At 37.3% G+C, this 14,512-nt stretch overlaps 1 protein-coding gene across 2 annotated transcripts; it reads right to left on the bottom strand.

Annotated features, from left to right (window-relative positions):
• Positions 1–2: 2 nt before the first annotated feature.
• pora (P450 (cytochrome) oxidoreductase a) lies at positions 3–14,286 on the bottom strand. 2 transcript variants are annotated; one of them, XM_079599599.1, is made up of 16 exons: positions 13,990–14,286; positions 11,868–12,065; positions 8,744–8,792; positions 8,486–8,614; positions 8,217–8,366; positions 6,525–6,649; positions 6,318–6,407; positions 5,879–5,977; positions 5,528–5,644; positions 4,549–4,667; positions 4,214–4,395; positions 3,415–3,564; positions 3,070–3,337; positions 2,840–2,985; positions 1,421–1,506; positions 3–1,168 (listed from the first exon to the last, which is right to left on the bottom strand). In XM_079599599.1, the coding sequence occupies exons 2-16, from the start codon at positions 12,035–12,037 to the stop codon at positions 1,024–1,026; spliced, it is 2,025 nt and encodes a 674-aa protein (XP_079455725.1). In that variant the 5' UTR covers positions 12,038–12,065; positions 13,990–14,286; the 3' UTR covers positions 3–1,023. The 2 variants fall into 2 exon arrangements, with proteins under 2 accessions (XP_079455725.1, XP_079455726.1); XM_079599600.1 differs by lacking the exons at positions 11,868–12,065; positions 13,990–14,286 and adding an exon at positions 10,044–10,296 and having other exon boundaries at positions 113–1,168.
• Between the last annotated feature and the right edge of the window lie 226 nt (positions 14,287–14,512).

Below are 14,512 nucleotides of genomic sequence, written 5' to 3' on the forward strand. Positions count from 1 at the left end.
TTCACTTCCCAAGCAAGTTTTATTAAGTTTTAAAATCAAACAAATGCATGCTTGTCATTTAAAAAAAAAAAAAAAAACACCATAAAGCCATAATGCTCAACCTTTTTTTTCAATTGCAGCTTTGGCTCACCAGAGGGATGAATTGAGTCAATAATCATTTGTAGAAATCCTGTAGTAAATGCGTACCGATAAGGAGAACAATTTTGAAAATGAGATTAGAACCTACATTTCTTTTCATAAATGCATCTGTTACATATATTTAATATATTCCTCCAGATTAAAACTTGACCAGTTTGCTTAAAAACTGTTAGACAACATTAAAAATTGACTGACAGAATGTAACAATTCACCCAATAATGGAGGTCATGTTGATTGCATAATTGCTCGTTCATTGCTACTCAAAGCTAGTGTGAAATAATGCATAGAGTTAAGATGAGTGGCAGAACATTTTGAAAGCACAAGAAATAATAATTAATGACTGTCACAATATCAAAAAAAGCACGATTGACCTAAAATGGTGAACACGTTGTAGTATGTTTTGATTAACAAAGTCACAAAAACTAAATCTAAAGTTTTACAGTATGTCACAAAGTGATATTTGCATTCTTTTCACAGAGAGATAAAATAATCAGTATGACAGAACACATGAACATTCTTTATAAGGCCTCACTCAAAAAAGAAGCAAAGGAATATTTTGCATCCATGACCTACATTTGCGTATACATCAACATCCAATACCGCGGTCTGCTTAGGGTTCAAATTCAGTCAAATCAGTTTCCTGTTACAGTAGGGTGAATATCATAAACTCATCTAAAGGAAAAATGTTAAACTTTTGTGTGATGTTGGAGTGCATGTTTCTGATCTCAGCCATGTGCATTATGTTAGTTGATCAAAACTATTATATATCCGAGACAAACAACCTGACAGCAACACATCAGTCCAGGCAAATTCGATGTTTTAGCTCTTGCTTTTGAAGAAATTATCATCTGAGGTAAAGTGGCAAACATTGGTTTATCAGTAAGCTTAGCTCCAAACGTCCTGAGAGTAACGGCCCTTGGTCATCAGCTTCTTGAAATAGTCCACAGCTTGAGTGTGTGTCAGGCCGCCCATCTCCTCTGCAATCTCATAGAAGGCTGCGTGAACATCCCGAGCCATGTTACGTGCATCTCTGCAAGGACACGTATTCACGGTAAATATGCATGTAATTATGACGCTGGAAAGATCTGCAGTATTATATTGAAGAATGGCACCATTTACCACTTTATGCTAACAAAATCATAATTATATGGTAACACTATAATTATTTCAAGCTGTTTATTGCTCCACTACAATCCTGCCAGTTAACAACTAGTACGGACTGTTCTCATAAAAATGTTATTCATCCATGCAACATGTGGTAGCAGAAACTTCTGGTTCTTACCCACAAACATAGATATGGGCATTATTTGAATGAATGAGCTTCCACAACTGCTCCTTGTTTTTCTTCAGAAGATGTTGCACATAGATCTGCAAAAACAGGATAGTCCACAGAATTACTTTTTTTAGTTTCTTCAAAACTATTATTCTGATAACTCTGAAAATAAGTACTGTAAGATGCTGTATCCACAACAAAGGCCTGTCATGTTTAGGAAGATTAATAAGTGGGAAAAAAAGAAAAATATGTAGTACACCTTTAAATTGGGATGCAAATAAGTCTATAATACAGCTTCCATTTCAAATGGAACCTGGACACCGCCATCTTTGATATTACATTGGTCACTGTCGCTTATGGTTACTGGTAAGAGAATTGACTCCCGCTGCACGTTCATACAGACAGTATTTGAGACGCTACTGTAAGTTTCTGTTTGAATGGGACATTTCGAGACAGAAAACTGACAGTGTGAATGTAGCCTTAGATCAGATTTACGGTCATCTATCGCTCACTTAAAAGGTTACATTCACACTGTCAGGTTTTGGGATTGGCAACCACATTTACTTGCAGGTGTGCAGCACAGAGCATCTCTCTCACACTGTATGACGTGACAGATACCTAGTTTTCTGTTCACACAGCGGGGGTTTTCCAAGAATGCAGTTGCGAGTCCTGAAAATTTACAGGTGTGAGTTTGGTTATAGACTCCGGTTGTCACTCCCATAAATAACTGAACTGTGTGTGAATGTAACCGTGTTAAAGGGGTGGTATAATGTAGCATGTTAAAATTTTCACTTTTTGAGGTTGAGCAAAAACATCGTTTTTGTGTGCGTGTCAAATGCAAATGAGCTGCTGCTCCTGATAATCTATAAATTGTGTTCTGGGTTTATGTAAAATTTAGGGTTTGTGATGTCACTAACCCGGGAGGAATTTCGTGTAGTCCCTACCAGCCGTTTGTTGCAGTCCTTAAAAAGCTATTTCTTTAAAATAAAATATCTCACATTGCTTTTAAGTTTAAGCTTAAGCTTTGTAACTTTGCAGATGTTGTTTATGCTCAAACAGCAACATTACACACTAACTAAAGTTAGAAAAGTGAAATCATAATCAATCACCCCTTTAAGGAGTCAAATACAGTATTGAGAACCGAATTCTGTTTCTGTGGCCTAAACACTAATTTAATGACATATTTAAACATAATATTCAGCAAATCTTAAAACATGTATCCATTATACAATATAGTAATATTCAAACATTCAAAATAATTTTATGTATAGTGTTTGTTACCTATAACATTTTTTTGTAATTTTTTTTACTGTTTTTTAGACAGTAGTATAGCATTTTAACTTCAGACACTTGTGGCGGGCGTAACATGGCAATAACTTATCGCTATTAGCAGGATTTTTAATTTCAGCACATCCATATGTCACTCACCTTGTGCTCCTGGTCTCTGGAAAAAGCAACGTTAAGTTGTGTCAGCACCCCCGCCCTCTCAAAATCCTCCAGTTCCTGCTGATACAGGAAGTCCTCGTTCCTATGGCGACAGCCAAAGTAAAGTATCGTCTCACCAACATCCTTCCCTGCAACAGAGAGCAAAAACTGAGTGAGATACCTTTGCTTTATTATGGTACACATGTTGTGTCAAAGCAAGTTTCAAGCCACACCTTGATCCTTCTGCCATGCTCTCTCCTGGATGAAGCCCATGAAGGGGGCGATGCCAGTTCCAGGCCCGATCATGATTACAGGATTACTGGCTTTGAAAGGCAGGCGGAACTGGGATCTCCTAACATACATGGGAACAGTGGGCTTGTGACCGTTATCGGTCACATCTTTGTTCTTGAGCCAGTTGGTAGCCACACCTTTGAAGACTCTTCCTGTCTTGGTGGTGTACTCTATCACTACAGCACAGATGTGGATAGAGGTTGAATGGACCTGAAAATAGAATGAACAAAGTTAGAGCCAAACTCAAAGTTTTCTGATTCAAGGTATAATATCAAAAATGAAATGACCTTGCCGGAGGAGGCGATGGAGTAGTATCGAGCCTGAAGTCGAGGCAGCAGCTCACACAGGTGATCTATAGGAGGGTTCAGGGAAGGCAGATCCTCTAGAATAGCCAGTATGTTCCTCTCCGAATCCACAACCCAACTCTGGTAGAGAGCCTAAAATGAGCAATCAGATGGTGAAAAAATACTCGTGATACACACTGTTCTTAACCCTGGGTTATCATTTCATACTTGTAATTTAAAAGCAGGGTTAGCATCGCTTTTAATCAGGGAACCCTCTGGAGCATTTGCTGTGTTGACCCTGCATTGCAGCACCAAACATTTACAGTGGTAAACGTGGTGTTAGAATGTTAGGACTAAATGCTTAGCAACAGATGTCCAATCACGTGCCTCATAGTCACAGAAACACTGCACGTTGTATAAACAGTAGTTTCAGCGTTTGATGGAAAAAAGGTTCAGAGCGGTACAGGTAATAGTACAGTCAGCAATGTAGAATATGAGGATGCACAATGCTAGAGCTTTTAATTATTAAACAGGTCATGTGCTGCATTCATTAAATCAATGATACTGACACCACAAAATATGTAAATAAGAGTGATAACCCAGGGTTTAGGAATGTACAGTGTGAAACAGCATCTTATGAATACCCAGGATTAATTATTTACCCCAGGTAAATTATGAGCAGTGTGAAATGTGAAACAAGATAACCCAGGATTTCGTTTACCTGGGGTTTAACTATTTCAAGTGTGGAAAACCCTATGTTTTACTCTAGACATTACAGTAGTGATTATGACTTGATCCAAACCTTTCCTTCAGAGGAGGCAGATGCCATCTTGCGCATGTTCTCTTGTTCTTGGGGATCGGAGGCGTACTGCGCCAGCTCATACAGCACATTTGTACGGGGCATGCTATTGATGTCAAGGTAATGGGTCAGCGCCGTGCGGTATGTGGTTGGACAGGGGAATGGGTGCTTTTTATTGGACTCCTCTGCAGAATTGAAACATTATTAGCAACAATTGCATGTTATAAATTGCATGACTACATAACAGAGAATAAAATAAATAACATCTTCCTATCATACATGCCATCTCATATGCCAATTATTTAATTTTGATATCAATTTCAAATATTAGTATATACCATCCAGATTTTTGAGAGAGAATACAATATCGAGATCCACTCCAAGTCTTTCTTCTAGTCTGTTGACCACCGACACATCATTTGTGGGGTAAACAGCAACATGGTCTCCAGCATCATATCTGCCAGGTTTGGTAATCAATGTATTAATATGTGGACATAAAAAATAAAAATACTGTACACTGCTTCAGTACATACTCAATAGTGAACAACATACCATACTATGTACAGTGTGCATGCAAACTTTCTTTTGAATGTTATACAAAAAAAAGACAGTATTGCTATTTGTAATAGTGATTTTAAATTGTTTTATTTTCATTTTAAAATGCTCTAATATTGTAGAGATATTGTTCAGATTGTTGAAATCAATATCATATGTACAAAAATATGAGAGTGAATCTCATGAACACTATCAAGAAAATGGGTTATATATTTCACCCCTTAATCAAAATAAAAAAGACGACATTATATTTAATATAAAGTATAATGAAATATTTGTAATTAATAAAATCAATAAAACTGTATACATTAAATGGAATGGAATATACAAATAAATTATAAAAAAAAAAAAATTATGGAAACACTACAATAAGATTTCATTAGTTACCATGAACTAATAATGACCTTCACTTCTACAGAAATTTGTAATCTTAGTTAATGTTAATTTCAACATTTACTAATACATTAAAATCAAAAGGTGTATTTGTTAACATTAGTTAATACACTGTGAAGTAACATGAACAAACAATGAATAGCTGTATTTTGTATTCACTGACGTTAACAAAGATTAACAAACACAATAACAAATGTATTGTTAATGTTAGTTAATACATTAACTAATGTTAACAAGTGTTAACAAGTGAAACCTTATTGTAAAGTGTTATTTTCTTAACACATAATAAAATTGTGTAATATATATTTTTCGCTTTTGGGGTGATATGTGACCTGGAAATGTTTTCATGAGTCAGTTATGACGATGTACCTGATTTTAGAGTCGGTGAGATCTAACTCGACGTGCATCAGATGACGGTTTCCTCCTTTGTTCAGCTTACGATTAACATTCACAGGTGCAAGGAAAGGATTCTTTGAATCAAACGGTCTACACAGATCAAAATTAATAAAGCAATCAGATAAAAAGCTTAAAAAATTTCAGTATGTCAATTAAAAATCCTAGAAATTAGTTATTCACAAAACATTCTACAAACAGGAGGTAATTTTACAGACTAATCTACAGTAGCAGCAATACAATTCATCTCTGATCAAGGATGAACAGCGGATCTCTTAAAATGCCTGATGTGTCAACCGATCGCTTAGTTGAAAGGGTTGAACTCACGGTTTCTGTGTCTGAAAGCTGTTGAGCCTCCCCATCTCTCCGGTGTACACTTGATTCATATTGATGTCATTATGGACCACCAGTTCAAACTGGCGAATGCTGAAAGAACATAAAAAGAATTGGCGATTTCATCCCAGCCTGCATTTAAAACACCTATGATGTTTAATAAGATGCAAAAACCTATTCAAAGCAGGACAGGGGAGTATTTTGTAATGGAAGCACATGATAAATGGATTTGGTCCCTCTAATATGGAGATGAGACACTGAATGTGTTGTTTGGCCACAAAATACTCATCAAATAAACATGTTTGAACTAGATAATCTGATACAGCTGGTCTGTTCTTTCAAATTATACCATACATTGCCTACCAATAAAAGACTACCTTCTGTTGAAAAATAGTGATTAAATTACAAGAAAATGTTTTAATTAAAATAATACCTGCCGTCTTCTCCCGTGGGCTCCACACCGAAGAACTCGCATACCGCAGGCCAAAACTGTTCCTTCCAAGAGATAAAATCCTCCTCCAAGCTTCAAATGATTTAGGATTAAATAATCAGGACAGGCAATGAAAATGACTTAAAACCAGACAAAATGGACATGTTTATCCTTTTTATCGGTTTCAATCCAGAGTTTTTATTCACTCACTTGCTGTCGTCATCTCCGAGGCCCAGGTCAAAAACCCTTTTCCCACCAAGTTCTACAAGCCTCTTGTCTGTGTACTTGCCCGTGGCGTTGTAGTGCTCATATGTTTTATTACCTAACCCAAACACCTAAAAAAAAATAAAAAAAATAAAAGGCAAAAGTCATTCAGTCTCTGCAAGCAGACAATAAGAAACAGAACAATAATCAAAACATGCAAAACTTTAAAGGCTAAGCATCAATTAAACACTAATCTTTTGAAATAAAAGTTTAATCCTCTATCAAGTTGTACTTAAACATTCACAACTTCCTCTCCAGTTTAAAAAGATCTCATACTGAAATTGAGATACAAAAAATAGTGACTTAAAAATATAAGTGGCATATATACTCACCAGCCACTTTATTAGGTACACCTGCTCGTTAACAGCAACCAATCACATGACAGCAACTCAATTCATTTAGACCATGAAGAGATGGTCAAGACGACCTGCTGAAGTTCAAACTGATCAGAATATGGAAGAAAGGTGATTTAAGTGACTTTGAACATGGCATGGTTGTTGGTGCCAGACGGATGATCTGAGTGTTTCAGAAACTGCTGATCTACTGGGTAGATCCTTTTTGTAGAGGGAACCAGTGGGATGCTAACTGCCGGTTGGCCTAGAAAGTGACGTCATACCTTCACTATAGTTGCTGACCATGTCCATCCCACACATCTTCTGATAGCTTCTTCCAGCAGGATAACGTGCCATGTCACAAAGCTCAAATCATCTTAAACTGGTTTCTTGAACATGACAGAGTTCGCAACACTCAAATGAGCTTCACAGACACCAGATCTCAATGCAATAGAGCACCTTTGGGATGTGGTGTGAACAGGAGATTCGCATCATGGATGATCAGCCGACAAATCTGCAGCAACTGCATGATCCTATTATGTCAATACTGGACCAAAATCCAAGAATGTCTCCAGCACCTTGTTGAATCTATGGCATGAAGAATTAAGCCAGTTCTGAAGGCAAAAAGGGGTCCAACCCGGTACTATCAAGGTGTACCTAATAAAGTGGCCGGTGAGTTTATATTTATGATTAAAACTGATTTCAATACATTTAACTGAAATGCTAAATAATTATAAATATTGTGTGCTCCTTATAACTTCCTCTACCTATCTAGCCCGTCCCGCAGTCTTGTAGCACTGTAGAGGCACTGCAGTGATGTTTCCAACCACATGCTTTATCACGCTGTCCCACTACAACCACATAAAAGAATCTGAGAACTCCAGGCTGAAACCACAAGGCTTGCATCCAGAATACAGGTCCAACTCAAGCGGAGCCTGTCTCCAGAATCAAAGGAACAGAAGATCCAATGATCCAGTTCCATCTGAAATAGTCCCGCTAAGAGAGAGGTTCCGCTGGGATGGAGCTCTAGCTTTGTTTGGCTAGGCCAGATGTTTCCATTTGGTGAGGGAGAACTGATGAGGATTCCATGGGCCCCTTAACTATGGGACAGCCTGGGGCGCAGGCTAGTTAAGAACTTCACTGACTGCTCAGGAAATAGGTACCACTCCATAAAAAGGGTAGGAATTTTGGAGGGTGTCTATAGATGGAATGTTGTCCTATGCAATCTCTTGAGCTCAGTTTATTAACCTAAGAAAGAGACACATTGGCTTCCTATGCACTGTTCTGATGTTGGTTTATTACTCACAGCAAAATTGACCCCTTCTAGATCGTCATCAGTCCCTTGCATCCAATCATAGAACTCCTGAGCGTTGTCTGTGGGGTCTCCCTCTCCATAGGTTGCCATGCAGAACACAGCCATGGAATTAGGAATCTCTTTCAGTCTAGACAGCTCGGACTGTGAATGGGAGATAATGACTAAAGTCAAAAGACTTGAAAAAGTGTAGAACCGTTCTGATCTTGATTGATTATTTCATTAGTGTTTATCAAACAGGCAGAAATAATGGCCAAAAGTACCATGTCATACTCCTCTGGGTCAGTGGCCATCCCTTTCATGCCATAGCGATGGGCATCTTTTGCCAGTCTGTTAGCAAATTCCTCAGCAGTCCCCGTTTGGGATCCGTAAAACACCACAACGTTTCGGTTCTAAAATGGGAAGTTACAGAGATATAGAAATCAAACATTGTTCAAGAAAGTGAATTTTTTACCAATTATTTAAACTCTTTAGAACTGGACTAGATTTCTATGGTGGTAAAATGCTTCTGTAAATCTCACCGTTTTCTTCATTTTCTCAATAAAGCTGGTCTCACGTATTTGTGGCGTTCTATGAAAAGAAATAGGAAGAGAGGGAGAGAGAGAAAGAACACACATGTGAAAAGGCTGTAAAGCATGCCAGACCAATTCTTTTGGTAATGAATAGGGGATTGAGCCTTTCATTTCTTGGCCTTTTCCCACATAGGAGAACTTCCTGAAGTTCACACCCCTCTGAGAGCACCACAGCATTAGAACACGTCTGCTTTCAGTCATTGTTCAACTAATGAAAACCACAAACTTGTATGCAAATTCAATGATGAAGAACAGAAGGTAGAGAACAAGGTGAAAAAAAAATCTTTGTTTGATACAATGATCGTACGGTTTCTGCTATTTTTAAAATGCCATTTATTTGTTTATAAAAAATCTCAAATGTCTTAAATAAAAATAATAAAACTAAATTTTCTAAATAAAATTAATACATGAGCACAATATATTTTTATAAATATTTTTTACTCTTAAGAATTTTTGCAAACACATGCTGTTCTTTTGACCTTTCTATTATTTCTACTGTTTTCAATATTTATAATAATAAGAAATGTTTCTTGAGCAGCAAATCGGCATATTAGAATGATTTCTGAAGGATCATGTGACACTGAAGACAACTAATGAAGTGAAAAAAAGGTAATGTCCGCAACACTGCTCTTTGCTCCCATATTTAATAAAAAAATGCAACGTTTCGACCCTGCTGGGTCTTCTTCAGGCAAAGACAACTGACAGAAATTCAGCTTTGCCATCACAGGAATAAATTACATTTTAAAATGGGGCATTAAAATAGAAAACATTGTAATCTTGTTTCACAATATTACTGTTTCAACTATACTTTTGATCAACTAAATGCAGCCTTGTTTTTTTTTTACATCTTACTGACCCCAAACTTTTGAACAGTATTGTCCATTCATTCAAGTGAACAAGTCAAATACTATAACTATCAAATTACTAAACAACCATCATTGCACTGGCAAGAAGAGTCCTCCCCTATACTTCTCTATAGTTCCACATTAAAGAAACAATTTAGTCATTCTCATTCAGAATCTATGCAGCATTCCACCAGATTAGAACCTAATTTTGCCATTGCACACCACTGATACAACAACTTTATTGCAGTGTAGAAAGACTAAACAATTAATTTCGGTGTTCACAACAAAACTATAAGCAATCATTAGGGGCGAAAGCAATTACACAAAATCATAAATGGCACCCAAAATATCCATCACAACAGAAGAAACACAGAAAATGAAACATCCGTTTGTCCCGGACTAACCTCTCTGCGGCGGCCAGTCTGTCCTGAGGCAAAGAGAACATGCATCCCATGACTGGGGGAAAGACGCTGTCCTTAAGAGTTCTGCATACAGAGCACTTTCGTCTCTAAAAGGTTTGGATCAAGAGCTCAGACAGCCTAAGAAAGTCCGTAAAAGTTCAGGATCTGTAGGAAACGCATAGCTCTTCAGCGCAGGGAAAGGGGGCGTGAGGCAGAGAGACTCATTCTCTGTCTCTCTCTCTCCCGCCATCTGGTCAGAGCACAGCGTTGCAAAGCAACATGAATATATAACATTTCCCATGGATCTCTACTGCACAATGCTGTTAGTGAACCCCCACCCCATCTTAAACACTCATAGACAATAGACATGCATAAAATCTTGAATGTTCCTGCCAATGCATTCCCTTTCTCTCCCAGCCTAATAAAATACAAACGAGCACTAAAACAAAAGCCAATATAAATTTCTAGATTTCATTTTTTTGTTAAATACAACAACAACAAAAAATGTTTTGTTATGCGTTTTACTGCAGATGTCACATAAGCAATGCATTGGATTAAAACAACTAAAGGAACAAGAGTAGTGGAGTGGTTCAAGATGGCCTAAACTGGCAGCAATCCTTCAACACAAGTAATGTGCACCAGGAAGCGGAGAGAATTGAATGTGGTTATCCTTTCCTGCTCTCTAAACATCTCTTCCTGACACTATAGTTCTTTAGTTACACATCACTTCCTACTGCATTCTTTTTCTACTCTTTATGTATTGCTGCTCTTCCTGTTTTAGCAATGACAATGAATAAATGGTGATAAGTGATATGTATACAAGGAAAGACCATGTACACTACCGTTCAAAGGTTTGTCCAAAACATTAAAACAGACCGCTTTTGAAAAAACTCTCATACTCACCAAGGCTGTATTTATTTGATCAAAAATACAGTAAAACAGTCATAAACAGTGTGAAATATTTTTGCAATTATTACAACTGTTTTCTATAAAATGCTATTAATTCCTGTGAGTTTTCAGCCATTACTCCAATCTTCAGTGTCACATGGTCCTTCAGAAATCTGTAGTGGGCTTTCATTGTTTACAAGGGTGAATAGGTCACGAGTTTAACATGCAACACTACAATTGACTAGCAAGGATTATGGGAAGCATTCAGGAACAATAACATCCTGTGACTCCATCTGAACCAACAGTGCTCATTTTCAACCTCATATCACCATCTATGTTTGTCTGATATCACCAACCACAGCACTGATGCTTGTTCAGCATTCTGAAAACCAAACAGGAAATTAATTGACCAACTTGACACATCTATGAAAATTCGTAAACAAAGTAGTCTAGCTGTTGACGCATAACCAGGGTGTATAACCGTGTCTCAGTTGCTACAGACCATAACGCTGAGACAGAATGTAACGCTCGCACATACTCTGGGTCCCATGATGTCAACACTTTGCAATGCTGGAACCCATGACCGACCGAACCACAAAGTGCTTTAGGAACGAGACATGGCGCAGAAACGATGCTTTGTTCAAACAAGGCCAAAGGTTTACAGAGAGAAGAACTATAAACTGGTCGTCCAACAAAAATATTAGCATAAATTTGAGTCCCATAACACAGTTCCAGCCATGGACTGTAAAGCAAAAGCTCATGTTGTTCCTTTATCGTTTGCATTTATACTTTTGTGGGGTGGAACACAGATATCGTGCTTGTGTTTCACAAAACATGGCTCTGACCAACATTTCAGCCATGCAGAAAAATTTGTGTGGGAGTAATTTCCCCCCCTTGAGGACAAATGAAGGGGGGAGGGGGTTAAAATCAGACACTTACACAGCAATGAATGGCCTCATCTCCGGAACAGGCTCTGGTTGTCTTCGGAAAAAGAACCAGTAGATAAGCAATCCTGCGATTAGAGAGAAGAGGAAGATGTCCAGGGAGCTGAAGAGAGGCTCCGGAGTCTGATCCTGATCGGAGAGCAGCTGGGGTTCAGCGTCCTCCATTTTCACAGAAATCAGAAAGCAGATATGTCTGCAAAAACAGTTTGCTTTCATCACTTACTATTAGATAATAATCGACTGAAGTAACTCTGAAAGTATTTACTGACTCTAAAAAACAACATCAAGACATATCACTTTACACAAAAACAGTCTTCACTTCACATACACAGATACATAAAACAGTCACTTACACTGTACATTCTATCTATCTATCTATCTATCTATCTATCTATCTATCTATCTATCTATCTATCTATCTATCTATCTATCTTCCTGGGCAAAAATAAATACAAATGGGCTAAGCACTAAGCTTTTAATTGTCTTAACCACAAATTATTGGTCAGAAAATTAGCTAGATTTAAGCAAATGGACTTCTTAAAATGCCAATGCCATCTCAGAAAATCATCAATGACAAAACAAAGAACAACATTTTTGGCAGAATATGGGACGTTGTCTGTGGAGTGATGAATCACAATGAAAGAAACACAAGTTCATGGTGATGCTCCAGAACAGTCAACTCGTTAACATGGTGTCATTTTTCATTTGATCGGTTCATGAAAAGGTTTATTCCACCCCCTTCAATCCGACTGAAATTTCAATTGGTTTAGCATTTTTTTTTATTCTAATATTTATTCTATTATTTTTTCATTCTGATTAGACTTTTAAACTGGTTATAATCGGAATACAATGCTACATGTAAACGGGACTACTGTCTTTGAAAATCTGGTGAGATATATAATAATAAATGCATCTCTGCCACAGTGAAGCACGGAGGAAGTGTCCTTGTGTGGGGAGCCTTTTTAGCTGCTGGTATTAGTGAGCTACTTCACTGTGAAAAGGCTTTTACTGCTTGGAGTACAGGAGAATATTGCAGAATGGCTTGCTTCCCACAAATGAAAAGTATTTGTCAACAATACAATGCTCCTGCCCAAATTGCAAAGACAACCAACAAGAAGTCCATCAGGCTCGTGTTTTGGCCTGGTCAGAGTCACATTAAACTCAAATGAACTGGGAGACATTTTTCAGCTACACATGAACTATTTTAAACAATTAACATTGATTGGAACAATTACTTTTTCTTCCTGTAAAAGGCTGTCTGCACGTAAGGGAAGGCTATTACATGCCAAGTTACTTTATCTACAGTATTTTGTGCAATTCTTGCCAATTTCCTGACAATATTTTTGTGATTAAAATGGTTAAGAACATTTTAAGACCACTAAATATTTTTGCCATATTTGGCTTGGCCCATTTAATTGTTGCCCAGGAGTAGGCTACGTGTATATTTGTAGTTTAGCTAAATAATAATTAAAATGATACTGAAACTGATTATTAAAATTCTTATTTGCATAGTTGTGGCCATGTAGGTACCATAATAATCTCCAATAAGTACTGTACGTTGACAAAAACAATACCAATTGAGACTTTTTGTCATGTTGTGCCCTCTTTTGAAGACTCAATGTAATTACATAATGATGAGCAGTTACAAAACACATTTTCCTTTGAAGGAGGACTGTCGTGAATTCTATTAATGCATTTAAATTAGTCACCTCGTTTCCCTACAAAGAAACTTTTATCGCTCAAGCTATAGCGTGTTACAAAACAAGCGTTTTGTAAAACCGTCTCTTAAAAGTCTTGTTTTGTAACGTCTCTTAAAAGTAGAAGTATAGTTGCTAGTCCTAACACGTTTTTTTGGGACATTTAACATGGCGTTGTTTGAATACTTTGACGTATAATAATATGGTAAATCATTTAGTATCGCGTAGCAAAGTTACATTGTGTATAGCATCTGACACTATCATTGTACCATGCTATTACCGCCATAGTCCTTTTTGTACGGGCAGACGTATACACAAAATGTTCACTTTTTGTTTATGATCTCAAAAACTAATTGACAATACATTGATTGGCAATAATATCATTATAATTCAACAGTTACACAACACTGAAAGACATACCTCCGGTTAGCTGGAGGAGCACGGCGCACAGCACAAGCAAACGTCACATTGAAACGCCGGCCGCCGGGTTGCCAGTCGCACGTTCAAATATCCCTCGCGGATCGAAACGCACACAGGTCAAAATTAGTCGTTTAACTTTGAATAGGTTCTACCTTTTTGCTTTGTTGTAAAGTTTAGTACGCGTTGGTATGTTCTTTAGAAAATTCATTTTATTCTAATTTATTTGTTCGTTACAGCCGCATTGTTTTCCCACTCGTGTGAGAACTGAGGGCTTCTGTCAGTGAGCCTAATTATTCTGGGGTATTTGGCAAGCATAAAAGAGTTTAGTTAAAAAAATATATATATATATGTATATATTATGCAGTTATGCTCAATGGGGTGAATTCTTTACTGGAAATGTGCTTTAAAGGAATATTTCGGCCAGAATTAAAATTCTGTCAACATTTACTCACCCTCAAGTTGTTCCAAACCAGTATGAATTTCTTTCTTTTGCTGAACACAAAATATTATATTTGAAAGAATA

This window comes from Phoxinus phoxinus, assembly GCF_949152265.1.
Source record: "Phoxinus phoxinus genome assembly, chromosome: 23".
In the NCBI taxonomy this organism is placed as follows: Eukaryota; Metazoa; Chordata; class Actinopteri; order Cypriniformes; family Leuciscidae; genus Phoxinus; species Phoxinus phoxinus.